Source organism: Erpetoichthys calabaricus, chromosome 3 (genome assembly GCF_900747795.2).
Source record: "Erpetoichthys calabaricus chromosome 3, fErpCal1.3, whole genome shotgun sequence".
Lineage (NCBI taxonomy): Eukaryota > Metazoa > Chordata > Cladistia > Polypteriformes > Polypteridae > Erpetoichthys > Erpetoichthys calabaricus.
This window is the reverse complement of record NC_041396.2, coordinates 221,189,355-221,203,408: the sequence shown is the minus strand read 5'-3', so window position 1 is coordinate 221,203,408 and position 14,054 is coordinate 221,189,355. Positions and strand designations below refer to the sequence as shown.

General features: G+C 39.9%; 2 protein-coding genes across 2 annotated transcripts in view; both read left to right on the top strand.

Annotated features, from left to right (window-relative positions):
* Nucleotides 1-13,352, top strand: part of LOC114648666 (amine sulfotransferase-like) — an 84,184-nt gene extending 70,832 nt beyond the window's left edge. Inside the window, exons 6-7 of the mRNA XM_028797824.2 lie at nucleotides 6,445-6,625; nucleotides 13,072-13,352. Coding sequence (XP_028653657.1) covers nucleotides 6,445-6,625; nucleotides 13,072-13,190 — 300 coding nt within the window. The 3' untranslated portion in view covers nucleotides 13,191-13,352. The remainder of the gene's footprint in view (nucleotides 1-6,444; nucleotides 6,626-13,071) is intronic.
* rwdd1 (RWD domain containing 1) overlaps nucleotides 1-14,054 on the top strand; it is a 506,701-nt gene that overhangs the window by 291,920 nt on the left and 200,727 nt on the right. The gene's annotated exons all lie outside the window — the stretch shown is intronic.

Genomic DNA, 14,054 nt, shown 5'->3' with positions numbered 1-14,054 from the left:
CCGGAATAGCTGCGACATTGCTACCAGGTGGAAGAACTGCTCATTCCGCTTTGAAATTGCCATTGAACATGCAATTCATTGAAACTCCCACGTGCAACATTTCCAAAGCATCCGGCATGGGAAAAGTATTGTAGAAATGCAAACTTATTGTTTAGGATGAATGCACAATGGCACACAAAAAATCGCTCGGGGCTCTTGACGATCATTGCAAGATTTGCGTGGCAACATCAGACCATTTGGGAACGCATTAATATTCCTTGCAGGAGATTTCAGGCAAACATTACCTGTAATTCCTCGATCGACACCAGCGGACGAAATAAATGCTTACCTGAAATACTCTACTTTGTGGCGATACGTAAAGACGTTAAAATTAACTACAAATATGTGTGACCAGCTGCAAAACGATCGATCAGCTGAGATATTCTCATATCAATTGCTGGAAATTGAGAACGGAAACGTGCTGGTTGATCTGACCTCAGGACGAATTTCATTGCCTCATAACTTCTGCAATTTAGTGACGTCAAAAGAAGAATTGGTTGAAAAAGTATTTCCCAATATTCAAACCAATTATAAGAATCACGATTGGCTGAGTAAACAAGCTATTCTTGCGGCCAAGAACAAAGACATCTACGAACTTAACAATATTATTCAGTCTAACATTCAAAGCGAGGCAGTCACATACAAGTCCGTCGACACTGTTGTGGAAGCAGATGAAGCGGTTAATTATCCAACAGAATTTTTGAATTCACTCGATCTGCCTGGGATGCCATTGCACGTACTGCAATTGATAATCGGTGTGCCAATTATCATGTTGGGAAATATCAACTTCGAAGAGATTCTGGTCCACTGTCCGGCGTCTCAGGAGGGGGAAGCAGTGCAGTGTCAACACTGTATATGGTGGGGATGGTGCGCTGCTGACCTCGACTCGGGACGTTGTGGGTCGGTGGGGGGAGTACTTCGAAGACCTCCTCAATCCCAATAACATGCCTTCCAATGAGGAAGCAGAGCCTGGGGACTCGGAGGTGGGCTCCCCCATCTCTGGGACTGAGGTCACCGAGGTGGTCAAAAAACTCCTTGGTGGCAGGGCCCCGGGGGTGGATGAGATATGCCCGGAGTTCCTAAAGGCTCTGGATGTTGTAGGACTGTCTTGGTTGACACGTCTCTACAACATCGCATGGACATCAGGGACAGTGCCTCTGGATTGGCAGACCGGGGTGGTGGTCCCCCTCTTTAAGAAGGGGGACCGGAGGGTGTGTTCCAACTACAGAGGGATCACACTCCTCAGCCTCCCTGGAAAAGTCTATTCGGGGGTTCTGGAGAGGAGGGTCCGTCGGATAGCTGAACCTCGGATTCAGGAGGAACAGTGTGGTTTTCGTCCTGGTCACGGAACAGTGGACCAGCTCTACACCCTTAGCAGGGTCCTGGAGGGTGCATGGGAGTTCGCCCAACCAGTCTACATGTGTTTTGTGGACTTGGAAAAGGCGTTCGACCGTGTCCCTCGGGGAATCCTGTGGGGGGTGCTCCAGGAGTATGGGGTACTGGACCCCCTGATAAAGGCTGTTCGGTCCCTGTACAACCGGTGTCAGAGCTTGGTCCGCATTGCCGGCAGTAAGTCGAACCCGTTTCCAGTGAGAGTTGGACTCCGCCAGGGCTGCCCATTGTCACCGATTCTGTTCATAACTTTTATGGACAGAATTTCTAGGCGCAGCCAGGGTGTTGAGGGGGTCCGGTTTGGTGGACTCAGGATTGGGTCACTGCTTTTTGCAGATGATGTTGTCCTGTTTGCTTCATCAGGCCGTGATCTTCAGCTCTCTCTGGATCGGTTCGCAGCTGAGTGTGAAGCGGCTGGGATGGGAATCAGCACCTCCAAATCCGAGACCATGGTCCTCAGCCGGAAAAGGGTGGAGTGCCCTCTTAGGGTTGGGAGCGAGATCCTGCCTCAAGTGGAGGAGTTCAAGTATCTTGGGGTCTTGTTCACGAGTGAGGGAAGAATGGAGCGTGAGATTGACAGGCAGATCGGTGCGGCGTCCGCAGTGATGCGGGCTCTGCATCGGTCTGTCGTGGTGAAAAAGGAGCTGAGCCATAAGGCAAAGCTCTCAATTTACTGGTCGATCTATGTTCCTACCCTCACCTATGGTCATGAGCTATGGGTAGTGACCGAAAGAACGAGATCACGAATACAAGCGGCTGAAATGAGTTTCCTCCGCAGGGTGTCTGGGCTTTCCCTTAAAGATAGGGTGAGAAGCTCAGTCATCCGGGAGGGGCTCAGAGTAGAGCCGCTGCTCCTCTGCATCGAGAGGAGTCAGATGAGGTGGCTCGGGCATCTGATCAGGATGCCTCCTAGACGCCTCCCTGGTGAGGTGTTCCGGGCACGTCCAACCGGGAGGAGGCCCCGGGGAAGACCCAGGACACGCTGGAGGGACTATGTCTCCCGGCTGGCCTGGGAACACCTCGGGATTCTCCCGGTAGAGCTAGAAGAAGTGGCCGGGGAGAGGGAAGTCTGGGCATCTCTGCTCAAGCTGCTGCCCCCGCGACCTGACCTCGGATACGTTGAAGAGTATGGATGGATGGATGGAAATATCAACCAGCCAAAGCTTTGCAACAGCACGCGGCTTGTAGTAAAAAAATTAATGAGCAACGTCGTAGAAGCAACAATCTTGACAGGACCTTTCAAAGGTGAAGATGTCCTCATTCCTCACATTCCTATGATTCCAACGGATATGCCATTTCAATTTAAGAGATTGCAATTCCCAATTCGATTGGCGTTTGCAATCACCATCAACAAAGCTCAGGGCCAATCTTTAGAATTGTGCGGTGTAGATCTAGACACGGATTGCTTCTCACATAGACAATTATATGTTGCGTGTTCTAGAGTTGGCAAACCAGACAATCTCTATATCTGCACAGACAATGGAACAACAAAAAATATTGTATACCCACAAGCATTGTGAAATTAAACATATTAGAAACCTGCGCTTTCTCTTTTCTTTCTTTTCCATTTAACCAGACTGAGCCACAGCAACGCGTGACCAGGTACAGCTAGTAGTTAAAATAAAAATTAAAAGGTTATCAAAATATCATGTAGGCTAGCTGTAAATTAAAATGTTTCATTCTAAATATATTTCATATAAAATAATTATAAATAATTTAAAATGCTTAACATTAATGACAAATTCATTTTTTTGTTAAAATTCTTCTTCTTTGGGTAGCTATAATCAAAAAATGAAAGCGTAGTTCATTGCTTGCAGTCATTGTGGTTACATTTTTAAAAAAAATTTGTGGTGATCTGTCAAGGAACAACCCCTTCGAAGAAAATAATAGTTGCTACCCAGACCTCATTGCTGTTTGCAAAGGGTTCCCAATAACAGCTCAAGCTTCAGGGCCCCAAAAATGTAGGTCCGCCACTGCTAAAGGCTACTTTTAAAAAGAAAAGTGTGGCAAAGGCCGATATGAATTTGAGTAAAACTATTTAGTTGAAGATAATGTTATTCATTTGACTAGGCATCTAGATCAGATATATCAAACTCAAGGCCCTTGAGCCAGATCTGGCCCATGAACATAAAGCAACTCACATCGACTATGTTCACATCCTGTTACATACAGTCCACAATGGCCTTTTTTTCTCCTTTCCTCAAACCACCCCCTTTAACATTCATTTCATATATAGATCATATCCGTATATAATTTAGCCAGATTACATTTTCATGTGGCATTAAAATACACCTGCAGTGGCCAATCACATTTTGTTTGTGCAGCAGAGTGCACCACACCCATTAAGCTGTAGTTGGAATGGGAACGGACAGCTTGTAATGATCCAACAGAAAAGTAAGTGTAAAAAAGTGCCATAATTAACTTTAGTGTTTTAGAATAATGACAAAGATGTCACACTCTCATGAGGTTGATAGATCTCACGCTGCTCACTTTTCAAAGCTATACAGGCAGAAAGGCCCATTCACTACTAACAAGCCTGTACTTGTGCGATTTGAAGATTTCGTGTTTTAAGACTCACACATACCTGTACACAAATGTTACTGTTGACTTTGAAAATCCTGGTCAACCTGTGGCAATTCATGAATATAAAGGTACACTGCAGTCAGTGGGCTTCTGCTATTCAGAAAAGTTGTTAACTCATTTCAAAGTAACATGAAACATCATCAGTATGCATCAGAAAGTGAAAAACAAAGAGAAACAAAAGGTCATAGAGAAAAACTTTTTTGTTGCTTTTGAAATTTAAGCAACTGATAAGAGATGTTTTATATGCAATTACAGAAACAAAAATTGCATCTGTTACTTGTAGTAGAGATGTCATAAAAATGGTGGGAGAGTCCATTACTCCTATCAGATGCATCTGGTGAAAGTTTGTGTAGCGCACTTGCTATAAGAGAGTCATAACCTCCTCAGTTTCCACTATAAGTCCTCATATATAACAAGTTCAGTAATTCTAGTGATTGAAAGCTATGCACTATAGAATATACCTTTTGACTAACTAGTCGAGGGTTTTGTGCAAAAGAAATAAAAATATATTGTAATGCATTTATTATTTCTGTGTGTATCATACAGTTACATCATGACTGGTAAGAAACAAGTACTGCATACGTGAAATTCATATTCATAATTATATCTCAAAAGTTAGGAATGACTAATTAGTACAATGTAAAAAAACTATAATATACTAAATCAAAGATGTGGCTTAATAATAAAAAACTGTAGTACAATTACTTGTTAATATTTTAATAAATACACATTTAACACATGTTTTAGCTGCTAATATCAATTGAATTAATGTTCAAGACTATTTAACGGATAGTTGTATTTTCACAATGATGCCGACTTCAAACACAGAATGTCTGTGAAAATAAAGAATGTAATAACAAAAATTTTCATATCTCTGCTTTCTATCATTATAAATATCTATACAAAATGTGAATAATCTATCTATAATAATAACCATAGTTTGCTGAAGTATTCAGTTGAAGTACCACCAGAGGCCCAAAAATTGCTGGGATTCCTTATTTTTGATATAAAGCAGGTGTACAATATCTCATTGACCTAGATCAAAGCATTTTTGAGTTATCTTGTTTACACACAGACAGACAATTTCAAAAATGGTGTTTTTGGACTCAGGAAGGTCTAAAACGTCAAGATTAATCAAAATCTCTAGGTCGAATTTTTTCATGATTCCTATACTTTCTCTATACTATGTATACGAGAAATTAAAAATGGGAAAAGACATGCAAATAGAACCGTGCTCAAACTTATTATAATGTTAGCAATTAAAGAATATGACAGTTTGCAATAAAAAAGTCACTCCTGTGGGCAGTTTTACTATTTATGAATTAATTTTAGTGTTGGTACTTAGCATCCATGAGCAGAATCTATGGTAATCTCTATTTATTTTAGTTATTTAAAAAAATGATAGGATTACATATTTAGGAAATTGAGATGCTTAACCATCCTTAGCAGATGGATTACTGCTAACAGTTCTGCCCACCCACCTTCTGGCCTCAGATCTTTATGGCAACATTTCTGGGCTGTTGCTCTAGCAAATTCCCAGCATACCACTGGCTGCTTATCATCTCATCTTCGTTGCCCAAATTCTGCACAGGTTAAAGAGTCATACTAGCACAAAGCAATGAAAACCAGGACAAACCGCCTTAAAAACAGCTTTTATCCAAAAGCAATCATGGCCCTAAACTCAGAATAAAACTGCTCCATATCATTCTCCCAATGTGCAATATAGACCTTACGTCAACCAGTGCAATTTGTATATATAACAAGTGCAATTCATATATTTTGTAAAGGACTTTTATTACTATCTGGTTTGTTATTATTTTCTCTCTTCTTGTCTTTTTAATTCTTATGCCTCACACAGAGTTGACTGCAATTTCGTTGTTCCTTTGTAAAAGTGACAATGACAATAAAGATCTATCTGTCTATCTAGTTACTAGCCACAGTACCTGCTGAACGCAGGTAATACAATAATTTTAAAACATTTGCTCTCTTTTGCCCTGTGTGTACTTTCAGCTCCTTTCTTCTCAATTCACAGGTATCTGAACCTCTCTTTACCAGCAATCCCTTTCTTGCACGAGTTCCTATAAAGCCTGCTTCTCAGACTCATTATTTTCAATAATGTCACCTTCTGTCCAGTTTTATATTTTCCATCTTTGAAGGCGACTTTCTTAACGTGAGCTTTTATCCCTCCTCGTGCATCTCACATTCTGACTAATCACACAAAAGCCAAATTGACCAGTCAGATTGCTCTGAGGGACTTGGCACACAGATCTTAGTGTTTTATTATATAGTAGATATGTTTCTTTCTAAAACGGGCCTATTATCATGTCATTTTGTGTTTTTAAAATCATAAAATATACAAAGCAACTTTAGGAAATGTCTGTTTAATTCATATAATTTTCTTATGAATTAATTTCAATTTCTGTACCTTAGGACTTGCGGACTGAGATAATGAAAATTTCAAAGTTTCTTGGAAGAAACTGTGATGACAGAAAAATAGATGAAATGGTACAGAAGTGCACTTTCCAAAATATGAAGAATAATAAAAATGCTAATTATCAGCTTCTCCAAGAAAGCTTTCTGGACCACTCTAAAGGAAAATTTCTTCGCAAAGGTAAGCGCAGCATGTGGACAATGTGGTCACAGAACGATGTGTGCTTGCCTTCACTACCACTACACCACACTCATTTACTGAAACTCATTACACAGTAAGGTGATTTACCTTGAAGGTAAAGTAACTTGCCTAAAGTTGTTAAAGTATTCATATCATATACAAAACTGGGTATACCAAAACTTACTTGTATATGAAGCATTTTAAATTTTAAATGCGTGAGTCAGTATGACTATGGTAAAGTATGGACATTTATCCTCTTAATGCTGACTCAGTTTTCCACAGTATTTCAGGCATTGAGCATACTTTATTATGTCATTGTTTTCTGAAATTCTAGTCTAACGAAAACTCCCAAAAATATTCTTCAGGCTGTTAATCCCTATAATTTCAGTAACCCATTCCTTCATTCATTCTCTATACCTGCTGATCCAGTTGATGGTCACAGTGAGCCAGAACCTATCTGGGAGCAACAGAAATAATAAAGCAATTTAGATGGGAAACCAGGCCATTGTTGGGCGTATACTGTAAAGAAGCAGGCAGACACACACACACTCACAATTCCGAAATGCTTATTAACTTGAGGCCGTGTTTTTTGATCTATAGAGGAAAGCCAAAATAAACACAAATACAGTAAGAATATGTAGCCTGAACATGGAAACATCCTATTAAGAATATGAACAAATACAAGTACTATTATTACTTTTATTTGACATTATAGTAATGCATTTAAACATAATCCATGCTTAAGAAGGTTCAAGGGGAAAAAAAGTGATCTGTCTTTAAAAGTATTCCAGGGTCCTGTTCCCAAGACTGACATTTCCAGACTTGCCTCAGTAGTTGTCAGTTTAAAAGTGGATTTCCATTTAAAAACTAGAAGCAGTGAATGCCACATTATAGATGATTTTTAATGACAGAAGCAAACTATAAGTGTGGAATTAGTTTTCAGTAGCCAAAATTATATAGTACACATCCCAGATGTAACAGTAATACTTACAGAGCAGTGCAAGTCAGATTCAGTTCTGCCAAAAACCAACATTCGTCCATAAAGTAGTGGGTTAGAAAAACAAATGTACAATGTGCTCACCAAGGACTATTAAAATATTTACAGAAAGACAGTAACTCAAATGAAGGAAAACATGTTTCTCTGACAAGTCACAGTTATATTTTGACATCATCATGGTATGCAACATTTTTTTCAGTAAGTAGGAATTTGTTAAGATAAAGTTAAATATAATCTCCCAGACAGTACAAAGACTACCAAACATGAACAAAATGCTAATAAAATCTAAAATTAAATTTTAGATGTCACTGTCCTTTTGTTTTGATAGAGTTAGGATTTAAATATGGCAACAGTGTTCTGAGGTGTACGTATGTCCCCAATTTAAGAGTAAATAATTGAATCATCTGAAGAGTTTACAAATGTCCAGGGATTAACTTGGTATGCAAAATATTTCAATGAATGCTTTCAAGAGTCAAAAAAACAGCAATAAATGTGACTGTGGAATTAGAAAACAACATCTGTGTTGGTTGAGAAAAAATATGTAATAAAATTCAGCATAGTAATGTGACAGTGCAGGTCCTGATCCATGCACCCTCTTCCAGATTTTAGAGCCCTTGAACCCAACACTGTTGCTAATGTAACCGGATTAGCTGTGCAAATGGGGACAAAACACTCTTGAAGCAAGGGGAAGGTGCAAAGTGCAAAAGTGTTTTTATTAAAAAGAATCAAAACAATGCCCAAACAAAGTGCAGTGCTTCAAAAGTTAATAAATAAATAATCCATAAAAACATGCAAAGAAGTGGAGATTAAAAGAGGTTAAAACCATGGCTGGAGGCTATCCTGGTAGCTTTCCATTCCCTGGCTACATACAACTCCCGCCAGACCGAGACTCGGGTTCCCCAGCGACCACTCACGCTGGGACTTGCTCTCCCAAGTCTCCTCAACACCCTCTGCCTTCCTGGCCTTACGCAGCAAGTCACCCACCTTCTTGGTGACTCCAGCTCGTTGAGATCACTCAGCTGGAGCGACCGCTTCCTACTGTCCCCACTGAGTGCCGGCCAAACACTCCTCCCTAAGGGCTCTCCTCCCAGCTGCCTGCATCCCAGCGAGCCTGCTCTCTCTCCCTCTCTCCTTTGCTCCCGCACTGCCTCTTTTCTCCTCCCGCCTTTCTCTTCCGCACTCACGCCTCTCCTTTTTATAATGGGGATGTGGCACAGGTGTGGCGATTAGCAGCTCTCGACATCAGTTACGGACACAGGTGATCCCTCAGCTGTGCACTTCAGTGCGGAAACCCCCATGCCCGCATCATGCCCAGGAACCACTCCCGCCACACTACCACAACCCCTCGCTAAGCTGCAAGTGCAGCGATTATTTATTTAAAAACTGGCCATCCTTTTACAGCCGTGGAGTTGCTTATACCATAAGTAACTCCAAAATGAGATTCCATTTAAATCTGCACTTTAAATTTAATGTGGCCTACAACAACAGCACAATTTATTTATATAGCACATTTTCATATACAGGATGTCAAAGCAAAAGTTACAATACAAGAAAAAGGGTGTTGTACCATGTTAGCCATTATGAATTTAGTGAGAAGTCAAGCAAAATGACACCTTTTGTTGGCTAACTAAACAGATTACAATATGCAAACTTTCGAGGCAACTCAGGCCCCTTCTTCAGGCAAGAAGTAAAATTTAAAACAATTGTACATCACAGGTGATTAGTCACACATTGGCCATACTTGCATACACATATCCTTTTAATGGGGCCATTTGTTTTCAAAAACGGCAGGTTGGGTGTGAAATGCTATGCTGCCTTGCTAAGTAAGGCAGTGCAGGTAGAAACACAGACTGATGCAATGTGGTTATCAGGAAAGACATGCTGTTAATGAGGTATATACAATTGAGATCAATGTGACCACTTCTCTTTAGTTACACTGTTAATAGTACTAGCGTGTTGTACTGTGTTAGCCATTATGAATGTAGTGAGAATTCAAGTAAGATGACACCTTTTATTAGCAAACTAAAAAGATGACAATATGCAAGCTGAGTTGCCTCGAAAGCTTGCTTATTGTAATCTTTTTAGTTAGCCAATAAAAGGTGTCATTTTGCTTGACTTCTCCTTACACTGTTAACTAAGTCAACACCTGTATCTCCTAGGATAAATAGAGCAAGGACACAAAAGGAGGGGGAGGGATGTCAATTTGAGTTTTTAGGATGTTTTGTTACAAAGGCAGTTAGACAGGCATGATAGATAGATAGATAGATAGATAGATAGATAGATAGATAGATAGATAGATAGATAGATAGATAGATAGATAGATAGATAGATAGATAGATAGATAGATAGATAGATAGATAGATAGATGCAGTTTCCTTTGGAGAGATGAAATTGTCGAACCTGGAAAGAGATAGTGAAGGCAAGGAAGATTGGGGAACCAGATTGTGCTCTGCAGGTACTAATTTGGAGGTGGCAGAGTGGGCTCCCTAAAGATCTTCTGCAAGTTGCAGTGAAGAATGCGCAAGTAGGTACGGCCGAGTTCAGGGTGATGGGCACCAGAGCAGCGGAGATGGGTGAAGTTGTTGGAAGATGAACTGCGGTCAGTATGGTCAAGGAAGACACGGCACTCAAACGGAGTAAGCAGGGCGATTTCATCAAGAACATGATGAATATAAGTGAGGATGCCACCTCTTCTGGGGCCTCTTGTATAACACCGTGCGTAAAACTCACACTATAACATGGTGTAAGCACAAAAGTGGGAATGTGCGTACGCACAGAAAAATCCAGATGCAGGAATCTGTGCGTACGCAAACTTTCAAGTTCTTCCACTACATAAATCCCGATCAGTGTGAAAAGTAACATACGTGCACGCACCTTCTGTCCCACCCCAAGTCCTCCCAGAATTACACCTCTTTGAATATGCAAATCGACATAAATTACCTTCTGTGAAAAGACAATGGGAAAAGCACGGGGGGAAATATAAGAATTTCAGCGAATACCAAGTGGAGGCAAAGGAAAAACGTACTATTTGTTGGTTTAAACAGTGGTATAAACAACAAAAGAAAGTTGATCGAGTGACATAGTGTTGGACAAACTTGAAAGCTCAAGTTCACAAAGTCGCATAGTGCCCGAAATAAAAAAGAAGTTGTCACATATCAAAGTCGGTGTGAAAAGGCAACTCGTAGCGGACCGTCTGAGTGTCATATGAAAGCTTATTAGGGTACAGAGAAACAAAAATAGGCACACAGTGGGAAAAAAAGCACGAAATGTCAACTTTAATCTCAAAATTTCCACTTTAATCACGTAGTTTATTTTGTCATTAAAGTAGAACATCATAAACTTCATCTTAAAATCGTTTATTTTACTAGTTTCTCAAGTAGCACGTTAAATGCTTTGTTCTGTGTTTGATCTTCTATGTGATCTATGTGTGTGAATCACTACGTGCTTCCGTTCTTTCTCTTTCTCCGACAGGACACAGAATCCATTACATTCGTGATATTACAGCTCTCTGAATAATTAAAATACTGAGATGTATACGTGATATCTTTTTCATGATGATAGGAATGAAAGCATGTTATTAAACATGGGAACATGGTGGCGCAGTGATTGTTCATATCTCACGCAAGAGGCTTGCTGCGCCATGTGCGACCTTCGATAAAATAATTTATTACAGAAATACTGTCCCTTTCAAACATACTAACCTCCAATTCCTGTCCTTACTTTTCTTTCTCCAAATACCCAATCGCCACACAATCAGCTCTGTAATAGACGTTAAGCCATCTGTAAGCTTAGAACGCCGATTCTTCAAAACTTTTAAGGAAAATTGAAATATCTTCGTAGTACATGTTTAATTATTCTATCCGTCTATCCTTCCAGTGTCGCATCAGCACCAGCAATAATACAGCGCAAGGCAGGAGCTATCCGTGAACTAGCTAGCGCTGCGGCACCGTGTCCTCACATGTTTAATTATTAACAATACAGATTACTTAAATGAAGTTAAAGTTTTATCTGTATACTATAAGCAACATATTTTGCTGCATTTCATCTTAAAAATGATATTGTCATCATACGCGCTTTATAAAGTGGCACAGGTTGTGCAATATTATAACTGTAGTGCAAGTTTACAGTGGGATAATTGTACTTATAAATACAGACAGTTCTACAAGGAGCACTTGATTGAGTGCATTTATAGTTCTTGGGATGAAACTGTTTCTGAAACGCGAGGTCCGTACATGAAAGGCTTTGACGCGTTTTGCTGTGGCTGAGGCAGCGTGTGCTTGAAACTGTATACCAATAATTCTCTTTCCGATCAGCTGCTGCTGTGATTCCCCACTCAGATACAGTGATATAAACACTCTGAGTGGTGCAGTGAGAGTAATATGGAAAAAGATGATCCGCTGTGGCAACCCTTAACGGCAGCAGCTGAAAGAAGAAGAAGATGTGAGAGTAACAACGCTAAAGCAGTTATGGTATTTGGAATACTATGGCTATTCCCTGGACCATTATATTGCTACAGGTTAATTACAATCAGATGCATTACACTAATAAACAATATGCAGTTAATTTCAGTGTATTTATAAAGCCGCATCAGGAATGTGGGTCTAAGAAAGAAAGGGTAACCACACAGGAACAGTAGCACTGCTTTGATGCGGGGTGCCGCCAGTCTGCAAAACCGAACGGAGAAATTGCGTACGCCAGGGTATGAGGTACCGTGGAAATGTGCGTGGCTGTACGCCAAGTTTAGGTTCTATACATCGTGATTTGAGCGTGGAAACGTTCGTGCGCAAGATTTCTATGCGTACGCACCGTTTATACATGAGGCCCCTGGTCTGAGTGTGGGGTATACCTCTTTGGAGGCTTTTTTTTTTAGGTAGTTACTACTAAAATGAATTTTGAACCGGTTTTAACCATTTATTACTTACATTGTAATGCACTGGTTGTATTATCAATTTATTGAATATTATGGCACTGTGGACACTTGATTTAAATAAACATGCACTATTGGACAATTTGAACCTTACTGTCAAGTCTCACTCGCTGTTGGCCCATCCAATGTTACAAACTACTCTGGGATCATGAGGACAGTTTGGTGTTGGTTATGTGTCACGGATAGTGACCCTTGACAGACGTAACTCCATGATGGCAGAAAAGTGGCATTAATAAAGCCTTTCTTTGACTTGAAAGAGCAGCAGAATTTTCCAGCTTTTTTTGAATTTTAAGTAATTGGTTCAATTTCATGGTGAAATTTAACTTCTTCAAAAACATATTTTTATGCTAAAAATTTCCATTTGTTTTTTTTTCCCTTTTATAATTGCATTTTTTTTACCTTTAAACAAGACAGCATTTGTCATCCATTTACAGTTTTCAAAATGTGCAATAAAACACTTTCCAGAATATGAAACCTACTTTAAGCAACAATAACATTTTGTCTTCCATTCTTTTATTCTAGGAAAAGTTGGAGACTGGAAAAACTATTTCACAGAGGAGCAGAATGAAACATTTGATAAAGTTTACCAGGAACAAATGAAAGACTGCCCTATAGAGTTAATATGGGACATTTCTGAATGAGAATACCTGTAAATCGAACTTCAAACAAACAGTTTTGTGTTGCATTTCTAATCATTCAAAAGTAGACTGCTGTATATCAGTAATGTGCTTCTTTTGCAGATAACAATATGTAAATATATCAAGATAAATGTGGTTCTCTCAGGAATAAATATATGGGATTCAGCAGGTTTCTGTTATTTATTATCTGCTTATATTAAACATTTAAATTAAACAATTAAACATTTCATACACTATCTCCTTTTCACAATATTTATAATTTTCCAATTTCACTTATTAAGCCAATACCATTTTCAGCTATTGCATTAAGGGAACAACTTCATAACTACACTTTAACGGCTGATAACTCAAATTAATAATTCCTGATACTTCCATTCTCCTTGTCAAATTCCTCTTGGGAGGGAAAAAAAAGTTGCTACCTACAGAATGGTGTGGATGGGTGGAGGGAACTCAGAACACCCATAGGAAGTGTTAGGGTGCCAGCTGGTCACCGCTTTTAATTTGTGATAAATGATAAACAAAACAGGAGCTTGAGGACACGGATCAGAACATAAATCACGTACACTACCTTTATCAAGAATGGCTGTAATGAGTATGAAGGGATCTCAAAGCTCCTTCCTGCAAGTCGCCAGGTTCCAAATGTGACAGCAATATTCGAGGGTGTCAGGTTTTTATAGTGGTCAAGCCGAAAGGGGCGGAGCTAGTTGCACATACAGTAAGGGGTGTCTTCTCACTGCTGAGGAAAACAAAAAAAGACAAGACTATTAGCACCCCCTCTCGCCCCGTCGGAGTACTGCATACCTTGGATTAGCCCTGAAGATGTACCTCAGACGCACATGCATGACAGGTGGGATTCATTTTTTTTTT